Below are 26,168 nucleotides of genomic sequence, written 5' to 3'. Positions count from 1 at the left end.
GCATAAATATGTCCAGTTGACCTGTTGTAATTGTGCATGAAGGCACAATTTACTAAAGATTTTTTTGAAGCAGAACTACAGGCAAATAGCTAAATACACAGTTGGATTACACATGTAAAACTATTGTACTTGCCGAAGGATTTCTAAAGCCGCGTACATACGAGCGGAATGTCTGACAAAAAAAGTCAGACGAAAGCTTTTCATCGTCTATTCCGATCGTGTGTGTGCCTCATCGGACTTTTTTTTTTCGAAAATTCTGACGGACCTAGAAAAAGAACTTGTTCTAAATATTTCCGACGGAACCAGGTCCTATCGGGAATACCGCTCGTCTGTATGCTGTTCTGACGGACCAAAAACGATGCTTGCTCTGAAGCAAGTACGAGACGGAAGCTATTGGCTACTGGCTATTGAACTTCCTTTTTCTAGTCCCGTCGTACGTGCTGTACGTCACCGCGTTCTGGACGGCCGGACTTTGGTCGGACTTTGGGTTGGCCGTGTGTAGGCAAGACCGCTTGAATGGAATTCCATCAGAGTTCCATCGCAGAAACCTTCGGAGTTTATTCCGACGGCAAAACCGGTCGTGTGTACGTGGCATTATTCTTAGGAAAGCTGGAATTCCACTTTAGCATTTGGGGACGGTTTGGAGTTTCTGTCAATATTGTATTGCTGTCCATGTGTCTGTTCCTCTTCTATGTGTCACCTGTCACCTGGACATTAAGTGAGGGGAATTCTCCCCAATGGACACACACATGAAAAAAACCTTACTGCCTTGTCTGACTCTACTAAAAAATAGTTTTGTGTCCCATGGGACAATATGTCCTCTCAATTCTTAGTCAGTTTCAAACCCTATAGATAAAAAAGAAAACAGATTAAAATCTCCCCAGTGGAGGCATAAATGTCAATAAAACCTTGAGGCTGGGTTCACACTATGTGTGGTGCAGCTCGCAGCTGTGGTCCGGTGCATCTCTGTTCTTCGCTTCAGGGGCAAATCAGGTCAGAATTTTTGCCTGAATTCGGACCTAAATCTGACCCAAAGACGCACAGGACCCTTATGCTGTGCGCTCCATTGAGAGTCGGTCACACTCTCCTGTCATGCGAATTGGAATGTGGAAAATTTGCATCCAATTTGCATAAGTGTGAACCCAGCCTCCGTAAAATTCTAACCATTCCCCACTTTATCTAAAACTACATTTTTTAAAAATGTGGCTGGATTTAGAACTCACCAATCTTCCTCCAGACTGCTGATTGAGCAATAAAAGCAGTACCTCTCATTCTCTAATAAAGCTGACATTCTTTCCTCCTTTAGTAATCCACCCTTTCCTAGACTGACAGCAGTACAACACCATCAGGCCTGACTCCCTCTCTCGCTCAGAGTGCTGCTGTGCATGAGTCCTCAAGTAAAATAATATTCATGCAACAGACATATTAAGTTACTTATGCAAGCTGTAAACGTACTTATTTTCATGACTACATAACATGATTAAATTATATTTGTTAAAGCGGAGTTCCACTCAAAAATGGAACTTCCGCTTTAAGTGAAGGCGACCCCCTGACATGCCACATTTGGCATGTCATTTTTTTGGGGGGAGGGAGCGGATACCCTCACTTTAGAGGCATCCAGCTCTCACTTCCTCCCAGGGCTCCACGGCACCAGAAGGAAGTTCACTCTTCCCCCTCCTTCCGTGCAATCTTCTGGGACACGTCACAGGTCCCAGAAGATTGCTGGGCCAATCACAGCTCGCAGCGCGGATCGTGCATGTGCAGTGCATGCCCGGCTGTGAAGTTCCACAGCCAGGCGCCCACAGTCAGAATGCCGGCGCCACGGAGAGGAGCGGGGCTTCGTTCGCCCGCATTGCTGGACAGTGGGACAGGTGAGTGTCCGATTATTAAAAGTCAGCAGCTACACTTTTATAGCTGCTGACTTTTATATGGGTGGAACTCCGCTTTAATATCTGCTTGCAGTTTAGCGTTACAACATATTTTTCACTGTAGCTGATACGGACAAAAAAAGTTTTGAACAAAGTATTTGTACAGATTGCATCACATGTTATTTGCAGCATGTTATTGAATTTGTTTTGTGTGCTGAACTAGTCTATTAAGCTCTTACCCTACTCCCACGTTTGTCTATAATTAGGGAAAAAAGGAGTCTCACATGTTGTTAATAGGAGCAGTTCTGTTTAGCTAGCCATAAATATATGAAAATTGTAAGATTCAAGGAAATAATCAGACCTCATTAGGGACTGTGTTACGAGTTTTGGGCTTGTGTTGATGACATCAATTTGACATCAGTTTTAGATTCTTTAGGCTCAGTTCACACTACTGCAACCTGAAAATTATGTGACTTATGGTGCGACTTTGCCAAGCAACTTCCTTGCAACTTGATGCGACTTAAGTAGTACTTTGATGCGGCTTGATGCAACTTTAGAAGCGACTTTTGGGAATGCTTGGGTAATATTCCTGTAATGTTGGATTCAAATCACATGGATATAGATGAGGAACCAACTTGGAGACAACTTCCATTAAAGTCTATGGGCACAAGTCGGATAGAAGTTGCCTTGAAGGTAGTACAGGAACCTTTACAAAAAGTCGGAGCAACTTCAGTAGTGCTAATTAACCTCACACAGTTAAGAGGGAGAATGAGAATCTTCTGCTGCTGAAAAGAGTGATTATCGACCAAGAATCACGATATTGGAGAGTCGTGTCCATACAGATGTGTTGAAGTGTGCACAGTGGGGACCCTAGCAGCTTTGAGATCTAATGCTTTGTTCGACCAAATGGTAATTCCTTAAGGTGACGATGTTTGCTGGTTGTTCCTTTGCTTCATTGGATTTATTTCTTTCTTCAATTACAATATTGACTGAGCAGCCATATTTATATTCTTTGCACTTGCACTTTACATATTTTTATTTATATATTTTTTATTTATATATTTTTTTCACTTGAACCTTTTTTTCACTTGGATTTTTTTGTTATGTATGTGCATTCACTATGTGTTTTAATCTTTGTTAACATATATTTTATTGATTGAGCAAGCGCACTATTTTATACACATTACTATATTCACATTAGTGTTTGAGTGCACTTTAAATGGTTGCAGCTGTTCAGTTCATTTGATATATTACTAGCACCTTTTTGAGTTCTTCACATAGCAGCGCGCAAGTCCAATAACATTCGCTAATTAATACAGCTCTCTTTGACTAACATGAGATTTCACATGTCATGCAACTTGGGGTCAAGTTGGATCCCAAGTCGTGACAATGTGAACCGAGTCTAAAACAGAACAGCCCTTTCACTTTGATGGGCCTCATACCAATTCCAATGAAATTATGGATACAAGGACAATCCAAAGAAGTGCAACCAGAACTTTAACTGCCTTCCGTTCTTGTTCAGAGATCTAAAAGAGTTCATAAACCTCCCAATCCCATCCTTTAATTTTGTGGGCGGGTCTTCTGCGCCCTTGCACATGGGGTAACTCTTGCACAGAGTGCACTCATCAATGCCCAAGACTGTGGTCATGTGAAAAGTCAAAAATGAAGGCAGTTCCCCGAACTTAGAGCTGAGTCTTTACTGTGTGCAGTAATAAATGTACAGTCCCCCTGAACAACGACTTGTTCCATGTCACTACACACTGTAACTTGTATGTTTGCATTAGGAGAGACGTACTGAGCCTGTGCCCTCTCCACCAGTCCAACATATCTATGTTACCTCACTCTCAGTAACAGAATGGGGTCTCACTGAGCACCTAGCGTAGACCTTGTGCGTGCTGTCACTTAACTATTTTCTTTCCCGTACCTCATGACCAGGCCACAGATGATGCATCTCCATGATGCTAGTCTGCTCCCGGTTACCATGGGAGACAGACCACTAGGGAGGGAGCCAGAACATCGACCCCCCCTCGACCCCCACCTGCCATCTTACCAGGTACCACGATTAATGACTGGTTGCTTGTAGTTTATTCCTTCACTTGGTTACCGTCTTCCCGAGGTAACCTTTTTTGTAGCAGTGTTTTACTCCATACCCTACAATGCAAATACAGACCCAGGTTCTTTGGATACACCAGAACCAGCATGCACCCCTTAAATAACTTCAGACCAGGCTTAGAATGGGTAATGTAACTTTACTGTTACAATGTAGCATGGCAATGCCATCCTTTCCCTAATCCTAACTAAGATAGTGTAGTGGCCCAGGCATACCTCTGTCCTTATAGGCAAAGTCCATGACTTGGATGCTATCCGTGCCTCTTGGTGTCTCCAGTGCCACCCTTGCACTCACAGGTGGGTCTCCATACCCCCTATACCACGTTCCATTCTTGAGCTGCCAGCCCACGCTTGAGCCCAGCTGTCCCCCTATTTATACTGTATATCAGGTGGACCCACCAAAACTAAAACTGTTTAACCCTTTCCCCAGCCTGGACTGGCTGCTAAATATCTAAACTACACACGTATTTCAACCTGCCTACAAATTGACAGCGAAATCCAACACTCCAGTAACAGTTACTCCCCCACCATCACTGACATAAGAACAAGCATTGTACCAAATCATATTTTTATGTGTAAGAGCCCATCAGGCAATTGTGGCACCCACTTAAGTCTATAGACACCTTCAGGCCTGGTTCACACCTATACAGGTTGCAGTTTGCATATTCCAGGTGCATTTTGCATTTTTCAATACATTATTTAATTTAGTCTATGGAACCAATGACCAGAAAAAAGTCCCTGGCCCTTTCAATAAAATGCACAAATGTGAACATGACCCATAGGAAACCACGTTAACTGGACTGTAGTGTGTTTCTGCAAAACTGAAAATACACTAAAAAATGCATAGGCGTGAATCAGGTCTTAGTCTACATATATTAGGCTACTCCTGAGTCTTCATTATTAGTCAGGCCTTAGGCTCGATTCACATCCATGCATGTTGCTTTTGACCGTTTCTGCAGTGCTTTTTGTGGTGCTTGCCGCATTTTTGGACACGCGTTTTTACTGCGATTTTTCCACAATTTGTGTTTTGCGGGTTTTTTATTTACAGTGTATATAGCTGGTTGCTAAGGAGGGGGCCGGGAAGCCGGCCGCTGCGTCCTTAACAACCAATGAGTCATCAGTTGTCAGCAGGCTTCCAGCTGAATGTAAAAAGAAAAGAATTGCCGGCTAAAAAAAAAAATTGAAAGAAAAAATGGCGTGGGGTCCCCCCCAGGTCTATACCAGGCCCTTGGGTCTAGCATGGATTCAGAGGGGACCCCCACACACCAACATTTTTTTTTAAAATGGCGTGGGGGTCCTCCCAAAATCCATACCAGACCCTTATCCGAGCATGCAGCCCGGCAGGTCAGGAAACCTCATACTCATTCACACGGGGGGGGGGCAGGTGTTAAAGGGGGCTTCCAGATTTCGATAAGCCCCCTGCCTGCAGATCCCAGCAACCACTGGACAAGGGTTGTCGGGAAGAGGCCCTTGTCCCCGTCAACATAGGGGCAAGGTGCTTTGGAGTGGGGGGCGCAGAACCCCCCTGCCCCAAAGCACCCATCCCCCCATGTTGAGGGCATGTGCCTGCTATAATTCAGGGGGGGGGGGCGCTCGCTCATCCCCTCCCTTTCCTGACCTGCCGAGCTGAATGCTCGGATAAGGGTCTGGTATGGATTTTGGGGGGACCCCCACCCCATTTTCTTTTTTTAATTTTGGTGTTTGGGGGTCCCCTCCAAATCCATACTAGACCCATGGACCTGGGGGGGGACGGGACCCACGCTGTGTTTTTCACGTTTTTTTTTTTTTTTTAGCCGGCATTTTTTTTTTACATTGAGTGGGAAGCCCCCTCCTTAGCAACCAGCTATATATAGTGTAAAGAAAAAAGAAATAAAGCAAACGCAAATCGCGGTTAAAATGCGGTACTTGCGTTTTGGATGCGGGTCCATTGAATTCTATTACATGCAAAACGCTGCATTTTGCAAGAAAAAAAGTCCCGATCCTTTCCAGAAACGCAGAGGCACAAAAATGCATTGATGTGAACATGTTCCATAGGAACCCATATTAAAAAATTTCCCTGCATTTTTGTAAAATGCAAAATGCATCAAAAAACGCATTAGTGTGAATCAAGCCTTAGTCTACACCTGATTAACGTTGCTCATAAATGTATAGATTTGCAAATCTAATGGGTTCCTTCATCCACACCATGAGCAAACTTCCTACAGCAGCTATTATTTTCTGCCGGCTGTCAGAATAACTGGAGCATGCCTGTATCTGATTGGATGCTGTTCAGCTGACAAATTTCCACCCAGCTTCTTCAGTTTTTCTAAAGATGTCAGGTGGCGTGGCACCAGCAATTTCAGCCAGTTCATCAGGAACTAGTAGACATTTTCTCAGTGTATGGCCAGCCTTACGGTAGATTAACTAGGGAATCCTTTCACTGAAGCATATCAATTGCTGGTCATAAACATTTCTAATCTCATTATGCAGCTGTTTATCTTCATACTTACACATTCCTTTACTATATGTAACTGTTTATAGTGTGTCATTGTTATTTATTTATTTATAGTGTGCATTTATTCCGTAAACACAAAGTAAATATTTTTCAATCTTTTAAAGGTTATGTTTGCTTAGTAGACAATGAGGAGAAAAGCGAAGAGGTTTTGTGATACCACTTTCCTGAATATTAGCATTCCAGTAGTGAATGGGCACCATACCTTTTTCAAATATTTGCTAAAGAAAAACATAGCTAAAAATATACATTGCTTTCACATATAATAACAAAAACAAACTAGGTCCCATATAAATCATTGTAGTATATATGTGTTCACATGCTAACTTTCACATGAGGTAATCATTGAAAACAATTTTGTGATAAGAGTGTGATACCTGTAACGTAAATGTGTCATAATTACATACTTTCCTGTTTTGCCCTTTCCTTATTGACGTCATGAATAAATAGGTAATATCATAAAGTGAATGCTATAAAAAGCTCCAACATTTCAACACAATTGATTGTTGCTTACTAACACAGCACTGGCAAGGTTGGAGTTTTGTTGCTAATGAGAGATTTAACCAGATGAAATAAATGGTTTACTATGGAGTAAACTACACAAGCAGCATGTATTAGCGTGTAGTAGCTTTCAAACATGCATGATGGTACAGTGGTACTAGTAGGGAAGAGCTTGGGTGTGTTCAAATTTTAAATGGATACAATGGATATGCATAACACATAAACCATGTATACACCTAAATGTGACACACTGTTTAAAGTGAACCGCTAACAATCTAACTATGTTCCCTAACAGAACACACTACACGGTGTGTGAAAGCTTTGGTTAGAAATATGTCATCCTCTTTGTGCCTATGGAGTCCCCCCTGAATGGTACACTTTTTGGAAAGCTTCTCCTCCAACACCATCCCACTTTCAAATATGGAAACACCAGTGGTTAATAGATGTAAAGTTGTAAATTGCAGGAAGTGTGGGTTTTCATGATGATTCTTTTTTCCCCACTAATAGTGCTGGCAGGTCACCATGTGGTAAATGCTATTTGAGAGTAGCGATGAACTCGGGTGTGTTTGGACCAGGATCCAAACCCATGTGTGCAGGTACGCACAGGAAGCTATGACCTGTGCTGGCCAAACATCTGTGGCTGGAGGCCGTGTATACATGTGGCTGAAGAATGGGGAGTGCCCTGGCCGCAGATGATTGACCTGTACAGATGACAGCTTCCTGGTGGGAGAATCCTATTAGTTTGTTTGGATATACGAGGTGACAGGTTTACGATGGGACACTTTACTGGTTAAGGACCCATCCACATCTATGCATTTTAATGCTAGTTTTAACGCATCATATAACACAGGTTAGTCAATGTTTTAAATAGTGCAAGTTCGCATCTGTGCTTTGTGATGTCTGTTTTTTCATGCACTATTATGTCCATTTTTATATTGCATCAACAGGCCTATTAGGGCCTATTAATGATAATAGCAGTACATGAAAACGCATTATTGTTGATAACTCATTAAAAAAGGCAAGAAAATGCACACAGAAAGGTGTGAATCCAACCTAAGAAATGTACAATGTTTAGTGGAGTGTTAGGAGTGGAGGCAAGCATTATTGAATCATGGCCAGAATTCCCCCTCACCATGATTTGGTATTGGTAAGAGTTTTGCTATCAATATGGCTGTACCAGTACACATATACAGTATATTGTGCAGTTCCTAAATTCTGTTTATTTGTGAATTTGTTGTACTCTTGTTATACTTGTGCAGTTACATATTCATAATTTTTTTTCAGCACATTTCAAAGCCTAGTAGTCAGCCTAGTTTGTCGCTACCAGGAGGGTCCCAGCAGGTTAAAGGTGGATGGCTAATGACTTTTTATTCTCAGTGAGGTGTACACCTACTGTATGCATTACAATGCTATCTGGTTTACAGCAGTTGTCAGATTTAACTGCAGATATATACGTTTTACTATTTGGTTTATCTTATCTTTATTATTAAGACATTATTGCTTCTTATTCTGAACTGAAACTAAAGACAATTCAAAATTACGCAATTTTTTTATTTACTTACTTATACCATGAATGATGATACACCAAAATTGTAAAACATGAAAACAAATGTAATCTGTATTTATTTTTCTTTCACATGACACTAAATAGTATGTGCAAACATTTAATCTTCTGATGAAAAACAAGGAAATTGGCATTCTATTAAACTGCTTTAGTTTCCTGGTTCTACAAATGTGTAAGCTTACCAATGCTCTGCTTTAATCAGAGTTTGAAATCTCTAATCCAAATCAAAAGTTTTATCACCTGAAACGTGCATTTACCAGATGACATTCCAACCTCATCACGGTTTAAACACAAATACATGTGGGACCCCCACTCCCTGAGTATGATTTCACTTCCATATTGTGTGTTCACAGCCCCAGTGGAAAACTCAACCCTTCTTCTGTCCATAAATTGCACCTAGACTTTGAAGAACCTTTAGAGAACAGACTGGACCCAAATCTGGATGACAGCCTTGTTCATGCAGGGCACTAGCAGTAGAAGCGTGCTCTGATCTCATCACCAGATGGTATCTCAAGCCCAACCTATGTTCCAGGTTATTCCACTCTATGTTTTCGAGGTTGCAGGCACAAGTGCACATTTTTTTCATACATGGTGGTCCTTCCCTGTAGCAACTCTGGTCCCTTGGATTCTGTTCTAAAATATTTCACATGATTACAAAATTAGTTGGGTCCATTACGACCACGCAAGCAAAGTGGGCACTTCTTAATTTGAAAGTTCCTGGTCTGACTAGCTAACAACCAATAAACAGCATAGAACACATACTTCTTGGTTTGGGTAGTGTGAGCATGAGAGGACAACCAAGAATGCTTTACGTGGCTTTGAAATCTGCCCACAGTAAAGGCCTGGTGGACTGGCTTTGGACTAGTTGTTGATGGGTAAAAATGCTTGCATTTGAAAGCAGTATAAGATGCTTTGAAAATTATTCACAGTTCGTTGACAGATGCATTTGATCTGCAGTTGACCTCCTTATGACTGGCATTGAACCTTTTTCTAAGTACTATCAACCTGCTTCAAGCTGTTTTTGCATTCCTATTGACTTGTGTTGGGAGAAAAGCAAATCCAATGCAAACAAAAGTTCATCAACACAGGGGCTAAAAGAGGCTACCCTGACTGGGTCTAGCGTACATGTCAGGACTTGGATAACGTGCTGGTAGCTCTATTGCACCCAGAACCAAAGAGCGCAGTTGCAATGGCCACCAGCAATGTCTCCTGGCAGCCAGCTAATATTAGTAATTAGGCTCCACCTGATACTGGCTGCTGGGAAGGTATACAATCCCTTCCTTAGTTGTTATCTGTGCTTCAGTGTTTTGACTGCTAGCCAGATACCTGCTTGCTGAATTATCCTGATCCTTATTTCTGCCTGATCCTGCTTCTGCCTTGTATCCAGTACCCATCCTGTATCCTGGGTACTGTTGCTAGAGCATTTTGCGCCCTAGGCAAGACCAGCTACTTGCACCTCCCCAAAAAAAAAACTTCAACATTTTTAAAAACCGTAGAAAATATAAAAAAAAAACAAATCAAACTGCTAACATCATCCAATCCTGCAGCGTGGAACGGTATGTGTAACATCAGCACAGAGTATCAGGGAAGAAGGCCAGGACTGGACAAAAATTAGACCCAGGCATTTTAGACAACTACCAGTTTCTCAATGTCTTTTAGTTAAATTTAGCCTGTTTCACTCCACTCCAGTAGTTGTTTATTTTTGTTATTTATTTATTTATTTAACATTTTTATTTATTTCTACTTTTTTTTTTTTTTTTTTTAGGACCCCCATAGAGGGGCTTTGATGAAATATCAGGGGTCTAAACAGACCTCTGATGTTTAACCTTTTAATCAAAGAAAGGAGATTGAGGACACAGCCCTCAATCTCCATCTCTGGAGCCTTAGCAGCACAGAATGAATGAATAGGAATAACTCTGTACAGAGTCAGTGATCGGTCAGACAAAGAAGGGTCCAACAAATTACACATTTACCAGCCCCTTCACTTCTCTCCATCCTGACAGATCCCTGCCTGTTACCCCATTTCAGCTCCCCTTATACCGAGTCCCAGTCGTGCTCATGCCCTGTGTATGTCCATCCATTTGTATATAGTGTAAATAGTTAGGTTGTTGGTTTAGTTTGCTTCATTGTCATGTTTATTTTGCTTATGGTCTGTTGATGTTGGATTGGTGTTGTGTATATTAAGAAAACTTTATTCATTCACAGTGTGATTTCAGTTTCCTAAGTGAAGCTACACAGACCTGGTCACCTCTGCTCCTGGATGCCTGTTTTCGGTATCCCTTACAGTACATTTTTTTAGTGGACTTCGGTATAAAATTACTTTAATGTGGATGCAGTTTATTAACATAATTTTAGGTTGCAATGACATAATCATATTTGCACTCTAATGGAATTGGTACTGTATATTCCTGTGCATTGGAAGGCATCTGAGTACTAATATTTAAAAGAAAACTATGGGATTTCAAAATAACAAATATACATACTAACCTAGGTGGATGCAGAACTGGTGTGATGCTGCATCTGTCCTCCTCCGTCTCTAAGACCGAAAACTGAGTGCTCAGTTCTCTGTCTTCAGTAAGCAGAGAGCCGGTGACTGTCAGCCACTCTCTGCTCTGCCCCTCCAGTACTCACTGGAGCGCCAGGCTGTGAAGAGGGTGGGAGTGGCTGGCTCAGTGAGGCTGAGCCATTTGCCGGTCAGCCATCTGGGTGGATTTTGACCTTAAAGTCTGGATCAGCTGAGTGACGTCAGACCTTAGCCCACTGTCAGCTGATACGGGTAACATGAGTGCAGTACTAGTATGTGCACTCTTGTGAGCCACGGGCTCACAAGAGTGCACGGCCGAAAGCGCTTTGGCACTACTTCTCTTTTAAGTGGTTTCTCTAGTATGCACAAAAACAAAACAATGCATTACTCACAACTATCTTTATTTTCTGAGAACATTCCTAATTTATTGATCTAAATAGCTGTGTACACCAAGTGGGTATTGTTACCCTCAAATATTGGTGGCAGCCTGGTGGCAATGCAGCAGGGCCAGGACAAAGGGTGGGTAGGAGGGGCAGCTGCCCTGGGCATAATTGTTTACTGTAAGGATGAGGGTGCCTTCCTTCTAAAACAAGGCTGACAAAAGTAGTGATAGCTGCATTGATTTTGACAAGCGAGTGACTGCTGGTGGCGGGAAGCCCCTAAGCTTGCACATCATGAATGGGGTGGGAGGACGCAATTTGGCATCTTTGCCCTGGGAGCTGGTCTGGATGACCTTGTCCCAGCACTGCATTGCAATATCTGAATGGAGTATGATTGTTCTCTCAGTGTTTGCATAGGTTCCTTTAGGTCCTCCAGTTTCCCCACACAGGTAAATACTATTACTGATATAGTAATTGACTTCTATCCAAAATTGTCCCATTTGTGTTCAGAGACTTAAGCTGGCCATACACCAGTAGAATATTGCTAGAATATTGTATAATATTGTACAACAAAAGTGTACAACAAAATATATTAAGAAGCAATTTGTAGTCATTTACTCGAATAATGTGCTAAAGTTGCTCGACTGGTCACAGCTGTTGCTGTTTTATAATTAACTTCATAATGTTTTCAGTCCTCATAAATCATTGTGAAACTGGCAGTATTCTACCTGGTATTTGCTAGTGATGTCATTACCATTCAGGCTGGGTTCACACTAGTGCGACAAACGCTCAGACATTGGGAGCTCATGTCGTATGACTTGTGAAAATCAGTGTTTCCCTAAGGGAGCTATCCTAACTGGTCCGACACAAGTCGGTTCGACTTTGAAAATGCTCCCTGTACTACTTTGGTCCGACTTTGATCCTACTTCAGCCCATTGACTATCACTGAAGTCGGATCAAAGTCGGATCGCCGTCTCGCGTGATCCGACTTTGGCATGTAACTTGTGCTCAGATGATCTTGAGTGGGAACTCCGCTCCAAATTTTAAATAAAAAACCGGCATGGGTTCCCCCTCCAAGAGCATACCGGACCCTTGGGTCTGGTATGGATTTTAAGGGGAACCCCTACCCTGAAAAAACAGCGTTTTTATCCAAGCACGCAGCCTGGCCAGTCAGGAAAAGGGGTGGGGATGAGAGAGCGCCCCTCCTCCTGAACCGTACCAGGCTGCATGCCCTCAACATGGGGGGGTGGGTGCTTTGGGGCGGGGGGCACCCTGCGGCCCCCCCACCCCAAAGCACCTTGTCCCCATGTTGATGAGGACAAGAGCCTCTTCCCGACAACCCTGGCCGTTGGTCTGTGGGTGGGGGGCTTATCGGAATCCGAGAGCCCCCTTCAATAAGGGGCCCCCAGATCCCGGCCCCCCACCCTACGTGAATGAGTATGGGGTACATCGTACTCCTACCCATTCACCTAGGGAAAAAAGTGTCAATAAAAAAAACACTAGACAGGTTTTTAAAATAATTTATTAGGCAGCTCCGAGGGTCTTCTTCCGACTTTGGGGGTCTCTTCGTTCTTCTCCGCGGTCTCTTCCTTTTTCTCCGCGCTCTCCGGCCTCTTCTCCGTGCTCTCTGGTTCTTCTCCCGCTCTCCGGTATCTTCTGTCGAGCTCCTCCGCTATCTTCTGCTCTTTTTCCTGCTCTTTTGCTAGCGGTGGCCCGGTCTTCTCCGCCGTCTTCTTCCCTCTTCTCTTCTTTCGATGTTGACACGACGCTCTCTCCCACTGTAATGCCGTGTGCGCGGTCCGCAATGACTTATATAGGGATGGAGGCGTGGTCACCTGGTGACCCCGCCCTTTATTACGTCACAGTCCCATCATGCCACGGGCCGGGGCGGGGTCACCGGGTGACATCAGCCGGTGACCACGCCCCCATGCCTATATAAGTCACCGCGCACTTTGCACACATCTTTACAGCAGGAGAGAGCGTCGTGTCAACATCGGAAGAAGAGAAGAGGGAACGAGACGACGGAGAAAACTGGGCCATCGCTAGCAAAAGAGCGGTAGAAGATAGCGGAGGAGCCAGACACCTGGAGAAGAGGCCGGAGAGAGCGGAGAAGTCGGAAGAAGACCCCCGAAGTCAGAAGAAGACCCCTGGAGCTACCTAATAAATTCCGGCCAGGGTTGTCGGGAAGAGGCCCTTGTCCTCATCAACATGGGGACAAGGTGCTTTGGGGTGGGGGGCCGCAGGGCGCCCCCCTGCCCCAAAGCACCCACCCCCCCATGTTGAGGGCATGCGGCCTGGTATGGTTCAGGAGGGGGGCCCGCTCGCTCGTCTCCACCCACTTTCCTGACCGGCCTGGCTCGTGCTCGGATAAGAGTCTGGTATGGATTTGGGGGGACCCCCATGCTGTTTTTTTGGGGTAGGGGGTTCCCCTTAAAATCCATACCAGACACAAGGGCCTGGTATGCTCTTGGAGGGGGAACCCATGCCGGTTTTTTATTTAAAATTTGGTGTGGAGTTCCCCCTCAAGATTCATACCAAACAGAGTGCCTGGTATTGGTGGGGATCCAAGTCGGATCCCCGTTCATTGAAAGTCGGACGCATGTCGGCTTCTAGTCACATGGCAAAGTCGGATCCAAAGTAGGACGGCTGTCGTGTCGCACCAGTGTGAACCCGGCCTAATTGTATGGCTCAGCAGAGTTACAGTATACAGTAAATGACCACAGAGGTTTTCCACTGTGTGAAATCTTTATTATTGTTTAATAGTTATATTTTCCCCCTGCATTTTGGTCATAATAAGGAAATGGCTGAGGTAAGGATAAAACTGTATCGGCGTGTTGAAATGGGTATCGGATGGGCAAACCACTAATTTCATTTAAAGAGACTTGCTGACCTGTGACCAGTTTGACTAATTTGTTCCAGGTAAACCTTAACCCATAAACCTAAAACAAAAATCCTTTGTAAAGTAGACACATGATTTCATGTAAGTAGCCTCATGAAAATAATAATCTTATCAGTGTTGTTAATGTTTAGTGGTTCAGTTTCTCCACGGTGCTAAGACTAAAAATCATTTATTAACCACTTTTCTACCAGAGCATTTTTAATTTTTTTACATGAAAATCCGCATATGTTGCTAGAAAATTAGAAAAAGCTCCCAAACAATTATATTTTTGCCCTTTAGAATAAACGGTAGCAGTTTCAGTTTTTTATGTTGCATAGTATTTGCACAACTTTTTATAAAATCTATATTTTCAGTAAAAAAAACACTAAAATGTATTTTTGTGTAAACACAATATAATGGGGTTGCATTGAGTAAATAGATACCAAACATGCCATGCCTTAAAATTATGTGCCCCTGTGAAATGGCAAAAAAAACGACAGTACCCAAAATTGTATATCAGCGAAGCTTTAAAAGCTTTTATATTACATCAGTTTAATTATCATCAGATAATTAACATCAGAGTTAACAGAGAATGATGGCAATAGAATTATTACGTCAACATTTACTGCAATACCTAATATGTGTTGCATAAACACTGTTTACATACACATGTAAGCCTGACGTACATGTTTACAACGTAGATTCACATGTGTTCACTGGGCAGTGGAGTTGCTTATACATTTTCTTATACTTTTTTTTTTTTTATAATTTATTGTTTATCTCAGTTTCCTCACTCCATTTCCACCTGACCCCCCTTCTGGCCAGGCTCCACTATATTTAAGGGCTGATCCAACCACCCTGCCAGGCTCTCTGCCTGGGGATTGGCCAGATTCCTTCACATATGCAGATCAGGACCCCCTGGCCTCCACCCACTAGCTTCAAGAAACTTCTCCAGGCTTCTAGAACCAGGGGGAGGCACCAGAGGCCTGCCCTGTAGAGCCCTCCAGCTTGGCCTACAGAAACCCTAACTAATTATCAGGCTCACAGGCCACTGTGAGTCAAAAACTTTGTTATCTACACTAGTTGCACAGGGTGCTATATAACATTGGCAAAGACAGGATCTCCTTATGAAGACAGATTTATTTTATACCCCTAATGTCTCCCCTGCCCTCTGCTACAGCCGATAAAGAACAAGACTGTGTTTGATCAGCTGTTTACTGTTTATTTCAGTCAGAATTCTGACAGCCCAGAACCCAGAAATGCTCAATACAGAGTGCTTCCGGGTTCATTGATCGCAGGGCAGATCGGATGTTCCCTGATCCGGTCCCGCTTGCCATCATGACAATATTTACCATGGACCTTAGCTCCTGGAGGGAGCAAGAGAGCCCAGGAACCACGGTGACAAGGACCAAGGAACTATATGTATATGGAAGACAGGTAAATTGGGTAATGGCCCACATTAATAGATACCTAATTGTGCAGAAAAGAAGCCCTTTTTATGTTTTGTGTTGCCAAAGAGAAGCAGTTATTTATGTTGAAAAGTAAGTGGGACTTTGTTTGAAATCCAGCAGTATCCTACATATCTGTTTCCAAAGCCCCTACAGATCATAACTGGCATTTGTTGATTATTCTTAATTCAAATTATGCTGATGAAGCATTCAAAACATAATGCCAGGGGCTATTACTAATATTGCAATGAATAGCCCTATATATTGTACCCTGCTATCCTTTCATAAGCCGAACTATGAAGTGTCACATTGTTCCTCATCTACTCTTCCCTGCTGATTTTTTTTAAACATCTTGAAAGTGGTTGTTAACCTGTACAAATACCCAGGGAAGTGACCAACATAAGGTGATGTACAGAGATGAAACAAATCCTCCTACATAAGTTGTAGCTGTGTATCTGCAAGAACTTATTCTTTTGGTCCTTAATTCATAGTCTCACCATCAAGATTATAGGTTTACTCACTTAATATACTCCATATTCCCTCTTCCTTAATTCTACATTCAGCACATTTAGAAAATACAAACAGTCCCTAACGATGCCTGTTCTCAGTTGCAGAATTTTTCATTTTCCCTATTATCTAGGAGTAATTTCAGATATTATACTTAATTTCTCATCTGGAAGAATTATGAGCTACCGGTTTAGATACCTTACCTCAATACTCAGTAAAATGCTTATAAGAATAGACCTTGTTATGCTTAAAGTTTATATCAGACCTTTACCGCATTGAGTAGTGCTGTTTTCATGTTCCTAATAAATCACCCCCCACCCCCATTCATCTGCCCTTCCACTTCCATTATCCAGCCTCTCTGCCCTTTTTCTCCCATCATCTCAGTTTCATAAAACTATTTCACGACTCCTTAAAACTTGCTTAACACTACAACACCAATATTTTAAAGTCCAACTCTGGGTACAGCGTTCCCCATGACTTTTCAGCTCTCCCATGGCGCTTAGTAGTGCGTAGTGGCGCTACCAAGGAACCATCATCCCTCTCACCGCTGGTAGCAGGGAAGTCTTCATCCCTCCAGGGGTTTCCGGTGTTTAAGCATTAGTGAGTGTGAACTTTTCACGCACGGTTTGAGGTGGATCATCACTTTTATCAATCCGAGGACTACTCTCTCTATCACAGTGATTGGACTTGGTCGGTCTTCGGTTTGTGCATATATTTCATAAGATTGCTTTCACTGTTATATGATTTATTGGATTGAGGATACACACCATTAGATCCACTGGATCATTTATTATTTATTTTTTAGTACTTGATCACATCTAATTATTTGTTTATTTGTTTTATGAGGTAGCCCCACTCTTTATTTCACTCATTTTTTCTGTACGGTTATGTCACATCCTAGGTCCTGTATGTCCTTGTTGGTTTTGGCAGTAGGCAAATGCTATTGTAGAGAGCAGTGCCTGGGACTCACAGGAAGTGGGTTGAATGAATCTGAGTGTCACTCAACCCAGAAGAGAAGCGGCACTGGAATGGTGAGTCTGTGGGGGAAGGAACTGGAAATAGGGTGAGTATTGCAGCTTGAGCTTTTTTTTTTTTTTTTTTTTTTTTTGAGGACTGAAGACTTCTATTTTTTTTTCTTTTCCCCGAGCTAAGGAACCTATTCAAGTAGTCCCCCCTAATAATCCTCAACACTTACCAAGGTCTAGGTATCTGTACTATCTGTTATCATGACCTTCTGTTGCTTCTACCCTCAATGGTAAGGGTTGCTTTGTTTGTTTCTGCTGTGCTTGCATACCAACTCTTGTAAGCTCTGTTTTCTTTAAATAAAGACTTGAATAAAAAGAAGCCAAGGGCAGGCTCAACCTGCAAGGTGCCATGCATAAATAAAATGTCACTTTTTTGTAGACAGAACCTTTAAAAGGAGCCCTTTTGGCCCTACTTCTCCTGTGGGTCACAGGAGTGCACTTCGTTCTGCACTCTTGTGACTCATTTTCAACTGACAGTGAGCTGAAGTCTGCTGTCGGCTGACATCACTCAGCCGGTCCAGACTCTGGATCGATCCTGACTGTACAGTTGGGATCCACCAAGAAGCCTGGACCTGCAGCTGGCTCAGCCTCTGAGCAAGCCGCTGGGAGACTGATCCAGTCACTGCTGCCCCCTCCACAGCCAGGCACTCCAGTGAGCCCTGGAGGGGCAAAGCAGAGAGTTGGGTTCACATAGACTTCAAGGAAGCGATGGGGAAAAAAGGCAAGCACTATTAACTGGGTTCAGATATGGGCCTTTTCAGGGCCATGGGTACTATAACCCTCCTACCACTTCCGCTTCTGTATTTAAACTGCCAATATAAGCAATTTTTTATATAATTATTTAAAATTGAATTGGCAGTTAATTTGGGAAAATTAAAGCAGTATTTAGGCATTAGTTATATACAACCTACTGTTAGTGTTGGCTTAAATAATTCCTCTTATCTGCATTGCTACAGTGTGGTATCTGAAATAGATTCTCCAGGTTTCAGCTAATATTTACACAGGTCTTTCAATACGAATTTCAGAATGACTTCCACTCTCTTAGTAAACAGAAAGACAAATACTAACACTTAAAAATGTACGAAGTGTTTCCATACAGTCTCTGTGTGGGAATCAGACTATGAACTGTTTCAGGCAATATTAATAATGAAGTTGACTTCCTGGAATATTGCAACATGACCTCAGTACTAAATCCAATCCAAGCCTGTTGTCAGTTAAACTGCTGGCAGCACTGCCGCAAATACCAGATTTTGCTAACCAATAGGTTGATTTACTAAAGGTACAAAGACTGTTCACAGAGCTTAGTGAATATGGTGAAGCTCTACTGACTTCCATCATCCAGTCATGTGCAAGCAAACATTTTTACATTTACAGGTTTTTTTACATTTTTCATGATTGGGTGTTCTTTGCAAAGGGAAATTTCACCACATTTACTAAGCTCTGGGGTAAATTCACTTGCAGAGTGCAAATATTGGATCAGTCACACTGGGTTAATTTACTAAAGGCAAATAGACTGTTCAATTTGCAAGGGTAACACCCTCCATGTTTGATAGAACTGTAATCTAATAAATGAGGTAGGCTCTATCTGATTTGCTACAGTTTCTGATGCACACTGTGAGAATCTTATTGTGTGCAGCAAAAGCAGGCACCTGTACAATTGTGCAAGACTGAAGGTAAAACTATAGTTCAGTCTTTGAATGCAAGGTTAACCACTATACATAAAATATGGGCAGCGTGCAGTATGTTGATGGAGTTTAATCCATACTGTGTGCAATTCATCATCAAGAGTTCCTCAAAAGACATCAAGAATTCTTTAAGATTTACTCAAGAAGCAGGACTTAGGCCTCATGTACACTGCTGCTGGTAAACTGACGTTTAGTAGCAGTTGGGCGTTTTTTTCGACTCTCCTGAACTCTCCTCTATGTTGTCGAAGGCTTCATGTACAGGGGACATTTTTACAACCTCTCCTGAACGATTTAACTTGACAGATAGTAACCCTCGTTTTCCTGCGTTTTGCCGCGTTTGCGTTTAGAAGAGTTGTTTTTTTCAAAATAGCCAAAAATGAAAAACGTCTGTAAACGAAATGCGGCTAAACGCGGTAACTCAGTGTACATGAGGCTTTATCTGTCCATGTACACAGGGTCATTTACAGTCATTTCTAGGCAGTTGAGTTTAGAGACATTTTTTTGAACGCATAAAAATGCGTTCAGAAGCTGAGTTTACAGGCATTTCAAGCGCCAAACATGGCTAAACGCGGTGTTTAGCCGCATTTCATTTACAGGCATTTTTCATTTTTGGCTATTTTAAAAAAAAAAAATTATGAAAAAAAAAAAAAACGCTTCTAAACGCAAACGTAGCAAAACGCGGCATGTAAACGCGAAAAAACACGTTTTAAATGTCGGTTACTATTTGTCAAGTTAAATCGTTCAGGAGAGGTTATAAAAACGTCCCGTGTACATGAAGCCATAAGCCTTGTACGCACTATCGGATTTTCCAATGGGAAATGTGTGATGACAGGCTGTTGCCGGGAAATCCGACCCTGTGTCTGTCTGTTGAATTTTCCGAGCGTGTGTACACAAGTCCGTCGGACAAAAGTCCAAAGTACAAACACGCATGCTCGGAAGCAAGGACGAGCCAGAAGCGGTCGGTCTTGTAAACTAGCGTTCGTAATGGAGAATTAACATTCGTGACGTGGCAAAATATGAAATCTCGAAATGCAGCGCACATTCTCTTCTTCTTTAACCACTTGCCGACCGCCGCACGCCGATGTATGTCCAAACTTTGAAGGGGTATATCGTTGTTATGGCAGCAGCTAGCTGCTTTCGTGCGGCGGCCGGCTTTCAGATAAAAGTGTTCCCTGCGGCGGATTCGCCACAAGATCACTTTTATCAGTGGCGGGAGAGGCCCCCCCCCCGCCGTGATCTTGTGCCCTCCGCTGCTTACCGGAGCAATCGCATCCGTCTCCATCCTGTGTCTGGAGACGAGTGAGGCTAAGATGGCACCCACTCATCTCCATGACACTGCTGGGCGGAAGCAACGTCAAAACGTCACTTCTGTCCATGCCACTTAAAGGCACATTTTTTCAAATGTCATTTTTTTAAATTTTTTTTTTTTATTGCATTTTAGTGTAAATATGAGATCTGAGGTCTTTTTGACCCCAGATCTCATATTTAAGAGGTCCTGTCATGCTTTTTTCTATTACAAGGGATGTTTACATTCTTTGTAATAGGAATAAAAGTGACACAATTTTTTTTTAAACAGTGTAAAAATAAATAAAATAATGTAAAATAAATAATAAAAATAAATTTAAAAAAAAAAAAAACCCCCCCGTCCCGACGAGCTTGCGCGCTGAAGCGAACGCATATGTGAGTAGTGCCCGCATATGAAAACGGTGGTCAAACCACACATGTGAGGTATCGCCGCGACCGGTAGAGCGAGAGCAATAATTCTAGCCCTAGACCTCCTCTGTACCGCAAAATATGCAACCTGTAGAATTTTTTAAACGTCGCCTATGGAGATTTTTGAGGGTAAAAGTTTGACGCCATTCCACGAGCGGACGAAATTTTGAAGTGTGACATGTTGGGTATCAATTTACTTGGCGTAACATTATATTTCATAGTATAAAAAAATGGGCTAAGTTTACTGTTGTCTTATTTTTTATTCAAAAAAGTGAATTTTTTCCAAAAAAAGTCCGCTTTTAAGACCGCTGCGCAAATACGGTGCAAAAAAAAGTATTGCAATGACCGCCATTTTATTCTCGAGGGTGTTAGAAGAAAACATGTAAACACCTAAAATCCAAAACGAGGCTAGTCCTTAAGTGGTTAATGAGATAATAATGAAGCTGCTTTGCTGGTGATACTTATGGAGTTATTGCAAACTAATTTTCGAAGGCTTTTTTTTTCTAGTGATATCAAGAATATTATTATTATGTTTTTTTTTTTTATTTGGGCAAGTTACCACAACACCATTATCTCGTAGTTTTTAAGATCATAGATACAACTATGTTGGTGTCCCTTGTCAATTTTCCATTGTATTTTTTTTAAATGCGACTGCCTACTCCCAAACTGTCATTTGAAGTAAAACACATTGGGAGTTATTTACTAAAGGCAAATCCACGTTGCACTGCAAGTGCACTGAAAATGCACTGAAAATGCACTTGGAAGTGCAGTCGCTGTATATCTGAGGGGGACATGCAAGGAAAATTAAAAACAACATTTTAGCTTGCACATGATTGCAGGGTAAAATCATCAGAGCTTCTCCTCATTTCAGAGCTTTCCCTCAGATCTACAGCGATCTACAGCAACTGCACTTACAAGTGTACTTTCAAGTGTACTTGCAGTGCATTTGTAGTGCAGAGTGGATTTGCCTTTAGTAAATCAACCCCATAGCCAAGTATTATTCTCCACAATTTTTTTATTGTGCATTAAATAAAGAAAACAAATAAAATTAGACATGCTATCTGCCAATAGAACTTAACCAAAAAGTGCATTCTATGCATCCAAAAATATATAAAATATACCAAATCAAATAATTATTCAACCAAAAAAATAATGTCAAAGCAATAACTCCAAGGCCAATAATAAATAACACGTTATCTCCTCCGATTCCACAACATGGCTGATTGACGAACGACCGATCAGAAACGAACTGAAAAGTGCAAACTGAAAAGTGTGAAATGAAAAGTGGAAAATGAAAAGTGCGAATCAACACTCACCAAACTTCTACGAAATTAGCAGAAGGAGCCCAAAGGATGGTGCTAAAGAGCTGAAAAACAATGTAGTACGTCACTACGTTCATAATTGTTGGCCAACAATTGTGTGGCTGTGTGTATGCAAGACAAGTTAGGGCCAACGCCGTTCGGACAAAATTCCACGTTTGTTTTGGCCAACAATCCGATCGTCTGTATGAGGCTTAAGATTTCCTCAAGAGCGATCAAGATTTCTTCAAGAAGCAGGACTAAGCTTGCTCTTATGATACAAATTGGAGTTTACAGTAAATGTCCATGGCAAATATTTTGTGGCGCATTGTGACCTACCTATAGCTTGGAGGTCATATTTTAGGGTGAGTCTGGTTCTCATGGATGATGAAATCCACAAGTTGTTGTGTGACACAGTTTGGATATACTTTGGACAGGACATCTATTACTTCAAAGGGCAGATGTTTGATACAGAGAATATTACTTATATTAACTTCTGCATGGAATTTATGATACATGTTTGATATTGAATGTTTTCGTAATATGTACTTCTACTATGGATACTGATTTAATAAGATTGTAGTTTGATATTTACGAATTATAATTTATTTTTGTGGTTGAGTATTTTTTTTATGTATAGATAATTTTTCTGTTGGTTATTTACTTGTGTAGTGCTGGGATCACCTAACAATTGACAGCTAGGGCCAAGCATTATCACAAGGTAGCAGGTCACATGCCCCCTATACCCAGAAGCATCAGATAGTCTTGAGAATAAAAAAATTAAAGGATGAGGTGCTAAAAATGTTTATTGAATACCACGAATGGGTGTGAAAAAAATATATACAATAATAACATCCAACAAATAGATGTGACACAGATGAAATAAATTGCATGGGTAGCAAGCTAAAAGTCCATATATGATAAATCCCCACACCAGAATGAAGTGCTCTGAGATAAAACTCCTAGTTCTTCCATCACAAGTGCTCAATGGGAAGATGGCCACTCACCAGAGATGTTTGACCCCTTTTTATAGGATGGTCAAAAAGCGATTTTGGAATACCAGATTCCACTGACAGCACAATTCAGCTCTACTGGCTGCTCAAGATGGAACTAGGAGGTAAAAAATGACTCCACGGGAGACATGGATAAAAGTCTCATAGTGTAGTATTTTAATAAATGTAATAAAAACAGCAGTAGCAGCAATAGCAGTTACATTCACATGTTCATGTGCCTGTCCTGGCACTAGGTGTAATCAGCATGTGCAAGTCGGCTAGTCCCTTGAGGATGGTGCGCATTCCGCATCTCTCTCCGGAGGGCAAGGCCTGGTGTGGGGTCTCAAATTAGAACCCCCCAAGTAGCAGTTCCTAGGAGCAGAGGAACCGCTACTTCCGGGTCCTAATTGCCTCGGCCTCTCCTTTCTGTTTGGCTGAGACACAGCAGCGGAGCCATTGACTGCTGTCAATCAAGGTCAGTTAGCCAATCAGGAGAGAGAGAGGCCTAACCGCGGCTCCGTTTCTGAATGGACACACGGAGCTGGGGCTCGGCTCGGTTGCCCCCATAGCAAGCTGCTTGCTGTGGGGGCACTCGACAGGAGGGAGACAGGGACCTGAGAAGAGGAGGATCTGGGCTGCTCTGTGCAAACCAATTTCATAGAGCAGGTAAGTATTACATGTTTATTATTTTTAAAGAAAAAAAATAGATTTTAGTATCACTTTACCTAATAAAATGAGAAGCACTAGGCCTCACCTGATTGCAGCTTGAGAGCCTGTTTTATATTGACCATTATTAAATTTTCTATTTGTTAGAGGGATCAAATGCATCCTGGAGGTGCAGTCCAGTGAGCAGTGATAACATGCAGACATGGTGAACTTTATTGTAGTGTACAGAACAGGATCGCATGTCACTGTACAGCAGTGTAAGGCACAGTGATGCTGTACAGTGACATAATTGAAGTGTCACTTTTGTGCACTTCAAATTAAGTTGGTACAAAAAAAGGGAGCTGTGTTATGCGCTGAAACGCACATCACTCCATCTGCTATGCCAGCTCAGTGCAGCCATAACAAACAGTTGCCACACTGCAGTTTAGTGTGTGACGACTGTCCAGGGCAGTGTGAACAGGCCTTTACAAAAGTGCTTTGCTTTTTTAAAATATTTTCACTCCATCCTCCAATTACATGTAACTGAGGTATATACCGCATTTCATTTTTCCACCATAAGGACTAATGAATTTGTCTCTATAACTTGAACCCTTTCAGTATTTGACCACAGTGTTCCAAATTGGTGAATAAGCTTTTCCTTTAATTCTGAAATGAGGTGGGGAGGATCTGAAAGCTTGAGCCCCTTTTACATTCTTACTTCAAATAATCCTATTTTGCTTTAATATGGTACCATACTGATGATAACTCTGGCTCTATGGTAGAGATTGACTGTGCAGACTTTTGTATTTAGGTTGATGAGAGAAATATCTCTATAGGAATAGGAATCATTATTGTGATCCATCAAAATGCACTTGTAAGTGTTTAACTCTTCTAATTATCTTACAATAAACAGGAGACGTAAGCAGTAAGAAATAGTAACATTTCCTATCAGCTGGATACAGAATTCTTTAAATGGAACTCCAGCCAAAGCTTTTTTTCTAGAGAAACCTCCTTCAAACGGGGGCCTGTTCACACTACTGTGCCGCTTTAACACTTGTGCATTAACGTGTGTTATGCAGCATGGTAATGTGCATTATGTTAAGGCAGCCCATTCACTGCACACTTTTTGGAAGGTCCATTATCATAATGTGATCATCATTGAAGTAAGGACCCACCTCGGCACTCGGCAGCAAGGACAGAGAGGCAAAAAAATCTTGATTGGAGTTCTCACCCTAACCCACTTTTTGGCATGTGAAAACCTGATAATTATATGCAATAAACTTACAAATGGTTTTGTCATCCAAAATTATCTTGATTTGCAGTATAAATTGTTTTTCTTTGCTTACCTCTGACATTAGGCAAATCGGGCTTGAATAAGCCTAAATACCTAGCCAGTATAATGGTTTATCTGTATCGATTGTGCCTGCTATTGTTTAACATATATATTTTTTTTTTTCAGACAAGTCTTAACGGCAAGACAGAAAATACCACTACCATGGCTTTAAACTACAGTGATGGACATTATAACTCGGCATACCATGATTCGGAGACCCTTGAGATTGATAGAGGGTATGTCTTCATTAAAGTTTGAATTAGTACTTGCTGTGGCCAATCTGTGGGATGACTCCAGGAAAAGTTAGGATGCAGAGGCTCTTAAGCGCTGAATGGCCTGGAATTGTATCTACTGCCTCTCTCCAGATTGTTATCCACCACAATACAAACAGACAGTGGCATAAACTTTATACAAAGAGGGAGAAAGCATATCTAAACCCAAAATCAAAAAATTCCATACTATGAGGTTGATTTACTAAAACTGGGGAGTGTAAAATCTGGTGCAGCTGTAAATGGTAGCCAATCAGCTTCTAATTTCAGCTTGTTCAATTAAGCTTTGACAAAAAAACCTGGAAGCCGATTGGTTTCTATGCAGAGCTGCACCATATACTCTCCTGTTTTAGTAAATCAACCCCTATATATTTCAGCTTACCAGTCTTTGAATGTGGTGGCTGCAAAAATGTACTTTTATCTACATAGTTACATAGTTACATAGTAGGTGAGGTTGAAAAAAGACACAAGTCCATCAAGTCCAACCTATGTGTGATTATGTGTCAGTATTACATTGAATATCCCTGTATGTTGTGGTCATTCAGTTGCTTATCTAATAGTTTCTTGAAGCTATCGATGCTCCCCGCTGAGACCACCGCCTGTGGAAGGGAATTCCACATCCTTGCCGCTCTTACAGTAAAGAACCCTCTACGTAGTTTAAGGTTAAACCTCTTTTCTTCTATTTTTAATGAGTGGCCACGAGTCTTGTTAAACTCTCTTCTGCGAAAAAGTTTCTATTGTAGGGTCACCAGTACGGTATTTGTATATTGAAATCATATCCCCTCTCAAACGTCTCTTCTCCAGAGAGAATAAGTTCAGTGCTCGCAACCTTTCCTCATGTTTTGCTTGCATCCATCTAGCAAGGTTACTCTGTGGTATAAGCAAGGAAGCTGAGATTTCTGCAGTGTGTAAATGTGCTTTACTATATAAAGATGCTG

General features: G+C 41.8%; 1 protein-coding gene across 3 annotated transcripts in view; it reads left to right on the top strand.

Moving 5' to 3' along the window:
- Positions 1 to 26,168, top strand: part of TMC5 (transmembrane channel like 5) — a 276,225-nt gene that overhangs the window by 28,549 nt on the left and 221,508 nt on the right. For all 3 annotated transcript variants that reach the window (XM_073591105.1, XM_073591106.1, XM_073591108.1), the window contains exon 2: positions 25,088 to 25,197. In XM_073591105.1, the coding sequence (XP_073447206.1) occupies positions 25,124 to 25,197 (74 nt within the window). In that variant the 5' untranslated portion in view covers positions 25,088 to 25,123. The remainder of the gene's footprint in view (positions 1 to 25,087; positions 25,198 to 26,168) is intronic.

The sequence above is a fragment of the Aquarana catesbeiana genome, linkage group LG06 (genome assembly GCF_042186555.1).
Source record: "Aquarana catesbeiana isolate 2022-GZ linkage group LG06, ASM4218655v1, whole genome shotgun sequence".
NCBI classification, from domain to species: Eukaryota; Metazoa; Chordata; class Amphibia; order Anura; family Ranidae; genus Aquarana; species Aquarana catesbeiana.
The sequence above is the reverse complement of the archived record's forward strand: the minus strand, read 5'-3'. Positions and strand labels throughout refer to the sequence as shown.